This window comes from Colias croceus, chromosome 4 (assembly GCF_905220415.1).
Source record: "Colias croceus chromosome 4, ilColCroc2.1".
Lineage (NCBI taxonomy): Eukaryota > Metazoa > Arthropoda > Insecta > Lepidoptera > Pieridae > Colias > Colias croceus.
In genome coordinates, this window is record NC_059540.1 from 3,741,832 (window position 1) to 3,750,653 (window position 8,822).

Here is an 8,822-nt window from a genome sequence, read left to right on the forward strand (position 1 = left end):
CCCGGACGAGGCATGGTCGAAACGGTTGAAATGTCGGTGGTATTTTGTTTGTATTGATATTGTTTAATTTGTTTCCCGGCTCCGGCCAGGTCGAAGTGTAGCATGAATCTTGCTTTCCTCGGCCGAGCCACGTCCATACAGACCGAGCTGCTTCGCGTAGTAAATGCTTCGCGAGGATGCTCGTTCTGTGGATATTGTATACCAAAAGTTTCATTTCGTCACAAACAGCTAAATGAAATGCGATACATCAGTCTCCCATTTTGCCTTAAGTTACTTTGTTTACATACCTACGTTTCCAGTATGCAAATAAATTGAATGTTGATAAATTTTATTCACTGTATCTTACACGTTGTAATTTAAAAAATCATGGAACAGAGTATAATAATATGTTGATAGTTTTTCTAATAGTAGACAGAGTACCTATAGGTAGGTACTACAAATTGTGAACATGTAGTTTTTAATCCGGTTATAAACAAAATCTTCATAAAATAATCAATATTTCAGCACATTTTAACAAAACAATATAAAAATAAATCCATAGAATAATTTCCACATACCTATATCCTCGATCCTCGACAACATTTCCCGATTCCATATCACAAAACAGTGGATTGTTAATTAATTTGAGAACATAACATTAATTAAAGCCTCTATATAAAGCTGATTTTGTGATAATATTCCTATTGAGTGATATATAGTGTGAAAAGTCTCTCAAAATGTATTTAATATTATTTAAATTACTATTATTTTATGCGGTTTATTGCGCATCAGGATTCACGGGTATGTTATGTACTATGTGCTATTTTTTTTTATTATTCTAAAGGTTATTAATTTTGCGGTATATGCATCATAGCTTGTTTACCTAGACTTAAAAAACTAATATAGCCTTATCCGTCCATATAAGAGTTTGAGAGGAAAAAGAGAGTAACACATCATTTCAATGAACATCATTTTTGGTCTAGGTAGAGTTTCAATATAAAGAAATATGTATTGAGAATGAAAAAAAAAATCAAATCTCCGGATTCCTAGCGGACCGCCCAACATTCTCTACAAATAATAAATGTATTTTAATTTGCCATATGAAAATTGTAATACCGCACGTCGTTCACTCTACCTGTAGTAAAATAATTTAAAACAATTGTAAAGGTTATTTATTGTACTTTGAATTCCACTTAAAAGCTATGTGCATTTTGTAACGAGATTCTGAATTCAATGAACACAATTATTGTTCAATTGGCCATACTTTTATTTATTTTGCCTACTGATAAATCATAATTAATACCCATGCGATATTGCTTTTTCAATTTAAATTTTCATTGTTTCAGTGAACAATGACGAGGATATACCAGATTTAAAATGGAGCTCTACTTATAGCCTTGAAGGTGAAAGATGGTCTCTGACTGGTGGCTGGATAGAAGATTTTAAATTTTGGTTAGTTTCTACGTAATACTCGAATTTCTAGTGTAATTTTATGGGGTTACAGCGGACTGGGAACGTGCTTAATTAATTAAACTGATATATCGAACACGGTTTGCCCTATGCTACGAGTAGGTTACTAAGAGGACAGGTTAAGGGCTGTAGAATTATTATATTAATGGAATGTTTTTTTCTTATAGTATATTCTTGCTTAATACTTTGATATTTTACTATAATATCTAGAAAAGATTTCAGACAATGAAAATTTTAATGCCTCCTAAATTTTATATCCGGATATCATCAATGTTAACGACTAAATAAACGGACGATATAAATTATTCAATTATTCATATTGTTGATAACCAAAACAGAAAACTATTTAATTTTATATACATTATATTAGGCGTACGAGCAAGAAATCTCGTGCTGACTTCAATAATGGAGCCGTAAAATTATTCAACTTTAGAGGAAAACGAAGGACTGCTTATAAATATGGCGTCGAATTTACCGTAAGTTAATAAATTTATACACACAACTATTTAAGAAAAAACTTAATACTTTCGTATTACTGATAAATAATTAACAGAAATATTGAAATCTTTAATAGCTTATGTAATTATCAGGTTTACCCTATAACAACGGAAAAGGCAGAAAATGAATTAAATTGCACGAAAAGAGAAGGAGATCTTCTTCACAGAATTTCCCTGTATAAAGTCCTTCCTGATGCATCTGATTTTGATTACGTGGGTAAGTATCATTTATTATTCAATTAATCCAGAAAAATAGGAATTTCACGTCTTTTCATGATATATGAAGAAGATGCATTGAATGTTAAGACTCTACCAGGTTTTTAGTCGAAATTTAAACCATATTCACAACTTCTGATTAGTATATTTGTCTTTTTTTCCTGATATAAGTACTGTTCCTGTCGGGTAGTGTCGAAATATTTTTGCCTAAATGTAAGCTTAAATTATTTTTGAACATGAGTTTATATGTATCTCCGAAGAGGACTCAGTCTCCTTGCAGTGGAAAAATATGACAACAGACTCCTTTAAGGGTGTGGCGGGAATAAAATATATCGGCTAATGCAGCAATATTCTAAACTCAAAAATTCGATATTGTTTATTTGGACCATAAAAAACACACATAACAAAAACTTTATGTACTAATGATAATGATTATGTTTATAGGTAAAGAGAATACGCAAGAACCAAACGTACATAAATTTGTACATGAAAGTGACGATGAAAGCGAAGATTATAAAAGGATATTGATTGCTAAATTGAGTGAAAATAAAACATGGATTCCTATCAAGTAATATAATTGTATTAATCATATCAACTACTGATTTAAATGTGCTTATATTTGTACAAATTTTAGAGAATTAAAAAATTCGATCACGAGAACCCGCGTCTTCCGCCATATTTTGCTTAATTTCTTCATGATAAAGAGTAAAACTTCGTTGTTAAAAGAATGTGAAAATATCTTTAATGAAATAATATTTTTTGTAGGTTAGAAGAAATTAAATTTAACGCGTGGTTAGGAAGCCTGAGTGAACATGTAGTGTGGCATTTCTACAACTTCAAAACTACTGCAGTTGATGACAAGGTTTTCAGTGTGAACGAATGTAAGTACTTCATTTTTTAGACATAACTAGCTGTGCTCCGCAGTTTTACCTGAAGTGCTCCGCTCTTCTTCTATCTTCTATCTCACCGAAATAATTTTTCAAATCAAACCAGTAGTTCCCTAGATTAGCGCATTTGAATAAACAAACAAACTCTTCAGCTTTATAATATCAAGTATAGATTGTTAAGCTTATACTGTTAATCATGAATAAATTAAGTTTATTATACTGATATTATTACGCTATCAAATTTTGTAATTATCAATTTCGAGAAGTGTAAATAATTTTACTGGAGTAAATAATTCTCATTTAATTTAAATGTTTTAAACATGTTGAATAAAGCGTGTAGTTATATTTAATGTTTAACTATTAATAACTGTAATATATGTTATATCGCTCCTTGCCGATTTCGGCAAGGAGCGATTAACATATACCCTTAATACAGATAAACACAATTACTTTAGATCCCTGTGAGAGCCATAAAAAACTGTCAAATATAAAGGATGTTAAAGTAACAAGAGATTCGTTAGTAAGTCACACAAACCATGAGGAGCACGTTGAGCGTATATTTAAGAGGTAAGTAATAGTATTAACAATACAAATATTATATTAAGTTTTTATTTTAATATAAATAAAATTTCTAATAATTTTTCAGTTTTACGCAAAAACATAAAAAAGCTTACAAAGATGAAAATGAACGCGAAATCAGGAAGGCTATTTTTCACAATAACATGAGGTAAACAGCATTATGTCTAAACATATTATGTCGTTTGGATCGTTGTTATAAAAATCTATTGGTATTTGATAAATTTAAATTACGCTTCGGCTTAGGTATTTATATTATCTACAGAATCAAATTATTTTATTTTAGGCGCATCATAGCTAACAATAACAATAACAGTGGATTTAAACTTGGTGTTACCAAATTTGCTGACCGTACCCCGGAAGAAATGAAAAGAATGAAAGGACTATTGAAACGAAAACAAGGTGAAGTCGGGACGGTACCATTCGCATATTCACCTAACCAGATTAAGGAGATATCTCAAAGTTTACCGGAGGAATTTGATCATAGATTATATGGCAGGATAACACCAGTTAAAGGTAAGTAATTATATTTTCAAAACAAACTACGAAATAAACGAAAAAAATAATGCAATAAAAATGTTCATATTTCGTAATATTAAATAAAAGGTCATAATTAAAATTATCAAAATCGTCAGTGAAATTCTTTGCTACGCGTCGATATGCTAAATGTCTGAAATACGTACTGTGTAAACTTGTGTCGTCGAACTTTTGATTCTTCGACATGTCGGTTTCCTTACGATGTTTTCCTTCACCGTTTAGAGCAGTGGTATTGTTACAACATGCGCAGATAAATTGAAAAATCAATTTATTCCTGCACGCTGGCCTGGTCTCAAACCCCCGACTTAACTAGCATATTGTGGTGGAAATTTTCTATTTTTAGGCTAGCTCTATTCCCATTCAGTAAAATTTGCTACCTCCAGTATTTCAATACTTTTCCTCTAGGGCCCATTCAAACTTTCCATCCTGTGTAAGCTTTCAAACTCTCGTATAATATTATATTCCCTACAATCAGAACAAGAAGATTGCGGTTCCTGTTGGACCTTCGGGACCACTGCAGCTGTGGAAGGTGTACTCGCAAGTATTAATGGCGGAAGGCTCATCAGGCTGAGCAATCAAGCTCTTATTGACTGCGCTTGGGAGTGAGTTTAGTTTGTTTTATCTGAAAAAATTGTCACAAACTTTGGATGCAGAAGGAAGTAGTAATATACCCACAACAGAACACGCATTATCTTGTAAAATAACGGGCGTGTGTGCCGAGCACACGTGTCAGAAGTGGAACTTCTTTGGCAAGGTTCAAAGATACCAATATCGTCGTCTTACTCCTTGACGAGACGGTATGGGCATGAAAATTTTACTCTCAACGCGCCTAAAGAAGTTTCACTTCAAAACAATAATGTAATCTGTAAGTACATATCGTATCATATAATTAATAGTAAATACAGTACAGTAATCAAAAATTAATAATGCGCATGCAGATCTTCGCTAATTATCGTATTTCCAGAAACACCCGAATCACCCCGAATCATTGAATCGTAAGTGCCCTAAACAATGCACTTGCATCTTGCACCTTGTTCGAAAGAAATAGGATTCAATTCAGAGTCATACACAATCGAAAACAATTCGAGCGGTAGGTGACGGTAGCCTGTCAGTCAAAAAATTCAAAAATCCGTCAGTCCGCAGTCGTCTTTATATATTGGTGGTGACCGCACGTATTATCTCTGTATGGAATTATATAGAGTTACTGTTACATACCCTTCTTAGTTTTGTTTCAAAGTTGAATTTTCCGATAAAATGATTATTTACACAGGTAGCAGATAGCAGTGGGGAAAGTGTAAATTAATAAGAGCATATTGAAAGTTCTGATCATTCTACGATATCAGAAATAGAGATGATCCCTGATTTTGTAAATCCTTTGGACTGAGATTTTAATGATTAGATTTCTACAATTTAAATGTAAACCAGTGTTAAAAAATATTTTTTTTAAATATAAACTTTGTCTTATTTTAACCTTCCATACATCCATCAGTATGCCGGCTTCAGTAAGACACTTTAATAGTTCTAAGTATAGAATTTTCCAAGTAAATCAATACAACAAATATGTATTCGCAAGCGTGTAGCTTGTCCTCGCTATTAACTTACATTAAATTATCGAAACAAATTTCGTTACTTTTCTCTTTTACCATAAAATCGCAATAAAACTCATAATTCTAATAAACTATGCATGAAGAAAATAGGTTTAACCACTCTATATTACATATCGTCTTCGGAGGCTCGGGGAATATGACAGTTGCCGAACAGTGACGAATTTTTCTATGCGCATTATTAGTTTGGGAGTAGTGTATACATTTGTTATTGCATAAACCTACTATTCCATTAATTAAATATAGTTCATAATATAGAGAGTTGACCAATATTTTAATACATCAAACTCAACTATCTTTACATTGATGATATTTTATGCAAAATAAAACAATTACAAATTATTATAAATGACTTGAATAGATTCGGCGCGGAAGGGTGCGATGGGGGAACAGACACTGCTGCTTATCAATGGATGATGAAGTACGGTCTACCCACTGAAGAAGAATATGGTCCCTATGAGAACAAGGTAGGGGAAAAATAGTTTTGAAAATATGTTTATTGTTTAGTCTATATCTATACTAATATTATAATGCTGAAGAGTTTGTTTGTTTGAACGCGTTTATCACAGGAATCACTGTACCGATTTTAAAATTTATTTCGGTGTTAGATAGCCCATTTTTCGAGAAAGACTATAGACTATATGATATCATCACGCTTAGACCAAAAGGAGCGGAGCACTGCGGGTAAATCCGCGGAGCACAGCTAGTTTTGAAATATTCAATGTGGTTCTTTTTTTCTATAGCCTGGTGTTGTAGTTTACAACTTCCTCTTCTTCTTCTTCTTCTACCTCGTCTTTACAGTAATATAAAGCGTAAAAATTATATTTTTCATAATTTTTTTTTTCATTTCACAGGATGGTTTCTGTCGTATCAGCAATATGACTAATTTGTACACCATACGCGGTTTCGTTGACGTTACACCATTCAGCGTGGAAGCTCTCAAAGTGAGTTCTTATATAATATAAATAATACTATTTTATATGCATTCCTTTGAGCACCATCAAACATTAGTAGTTATGCAATACTGAAATCTGAAATTATAAAAGAACAGGACAGAATTATTTTATACTTTCCATTTGATTTTTCAGCAGCATTTAATTTACTTTATTTTAATGTAAAGTATTTATAGATACGAATAACGAAGTCTTTCTCTATTCTAGGTGGCGCTAGTTTATCATGGTCCTCTCTCAGTATCAATAGACGCTACAGGTCTACTGAGCCTTTACACTGGCGGTATATATTACGATACTTATTGGTAAGTTTACATATTTTAGGTATTCTTTTAGTGTAAAAAATAATTTCAAGGAAGATATATTTTCTAGACCTTTGATTCGATTAAAAAAAATTGATATTTTTTTCAGGGCAAACTTTTTTCTTTCAACGAACTTTATACTCGAAATTAATACTCATTTTGCACTAAATAACCGTAAAAAAAGACAATCAATTAAAAATAAACTCCATCTCAATGTTCTATGCCATCATACCATCGAAATTTGAGCAAGCACAAATATATAACTATCTCTTTCTAGTACCACCTCAGACCTGAACCACGAGGTAACTCTAGTTGGCTACGGCGTGAACGAAGGGGAAGAATACTGGATCGTCAAGAACTCCTGGGGTCCAGACTGGGGCATTGATGGTTACTTCCACATTTCCACAAGGGACAATAGCTGTGGTATCACCACTGAACCCACTTATGTTGTGTTTTAATACGAATAATTGCTACTCTAATCTAATTTTTATATAGCATAATATGTTTCAGTTTCTATTTAATATACATATATATTTTCTTGATGTCTGCTAGAAAAATTTGCTTGGGTTCGATGCTCGTTTTATGTGCCATGAATAAGTTTTTTGAGCTATAATATCACAAATTAAAAAGACACCGGAAGCTGTATAAAAATTAGATTAAGTATACTTCTATTTTTCTTGATAAAGGATTGATATTGTTAATGGTAAACGAGTTTTAAGTATTAATTTAGTATTCTAGAAAGCAAGATTGCACGTGTATTATAAGTTTTATTTACGCTTAAAATAATAAATAAAAATGATCAAAGCATACTTAAAAGTTTATTTTTGACATACCCTATCTACTATATAAAAATAAGTCGGGTTTCCCTTCCTGACGCTATAACTCCAGAATGCACGAACCGATTTCCTCGGTTTTGCATTCGTTGGAATGGTCTCGGGCTCCGTGACGTTTATAGCAAAGAAAAGGTGTCTCTGGTGGCGAAACGGATTTAAAATTGGCAGTGGCGTGCCTAGGGTGTAAGGACTGGGCAAGCCCAAATTTTTCGAAGTGTTTGCTGGGTACCCTTTTCTTGAATTAGGTATACACTGTGTTACTAAGTAGGTACCTATGTTCGTTATAAAACTTATAAAAAATGTGAACATACCGAATCAAATCTTCTAAATCTTCACGCGCGCCCGCAAACAGTTGAGTCAAACGTTTACCATTACAATCATATTAAAATCTATATCTATATAAATTATATAAAACTGTATGACATTATATTATAAAATTGTACAGATCATTTACCTATATTCTAATTCAAAACGCCGATCTTTCTGAAGGAAATATTTTATAACATCAGAATAGAAGTAGGTACCTACTTAGGTGATTGTTTTAATTCAATTAACAGCTCTTTCTCAATGACAGTCATTGTTAATTCAGAAAGGCGTTCTTGGCGTTGTGTATTTCTTAAATACGAATTATACCTACCTACCTATGAATTCGATTTAACGCTGAGAAAGCACGCTCCGTGGAAGAACAACTAGCAAGAATCGTAAATACCAAAATATGTGCAAGTTTCATCAGAAGGCTTCTTCTAACCAATTCTCATTCATGAAATCGATTAATTCGTAAACAATACAATTAAAATTTGGTTTATGTTACTTACTGCACAAATCGGGAGTTGGTTTTGATGAAGAAATTAATCGTTGTTTTACAGTAAAGTTTAATGATTTTACCTTCCCCGCTGAGCACAAAGCAAACCATCACAATTTACAATACAATCTGTGTCGCGACACTTATTTTATCACAAAATTCGAAAAAC

The 8,822-nt window shown here is 32.4% G+C and overlaps 1 protein-coding gene across 1 annotated transcript; it reads left to right on the top strand.

Annotated features, from left to right (window-relative positions):
* The first annotated feature begins 689 nt into the window (after positions 1 to 689).
* LOC123690982 (digestive cysteine proteinase 2-like) lies at positions 690 to 7,827 on the top strand. The gene is made up of 14 exons (XM_045635143.1): positions 690 to 780; positions 1,326 to 1,431; positions 1,820 to 1,925; positions 2,040 to 2,163; positions 2,607 to 2,730; positions 2,928 to 3,043; positions 3,505 to 3,616; positions 3,696 to 3,776; positions 3,912 to 4,141; positions 4,638 to 4,764; positions 6,128 to 6,233; positions 6,621 to 6,710; positions 6,927 to 7,021; positions 7,296 to 7,827. Exons 1-14 carry the CDS (start codon positions 717 to 719, stop codon positions 7,474 to 7,476), a joined length of 1,662 nt encoding a protein of 553 aa, XP_045491099.1. The 5' UTR covers positions 690 to 716; the 3' UTR covers positions 7,477 to 7,827.
* Positions 7,828 to 8,822: the final 995 nt, after the last annotated feature.

Bases quoted from the DNA above. Each gene is read 5' to 3' on its own strand.
- LOC123690982 (XM_045635143.1), top strand. From the start codon at position 717: ATGTATTTAATATTATTTAAATTACTATTATTTTATGCGGTTTATTGC. The intron at 2,164-2,606 runs GTAAGTATCATT...TTATGTTTATAG, and splicing joins ATCTGATTTTGATTACGTGG to GTAAAGAGAATACGCAAGAA. The intron at 6,711-6,926 runs GTGAGTTCTTAT...TCTCTATTCTAG, and splicing joins TCAGCGTGGAAGCTCTCAAA to GTGGCGCTAGTTTATCATGG.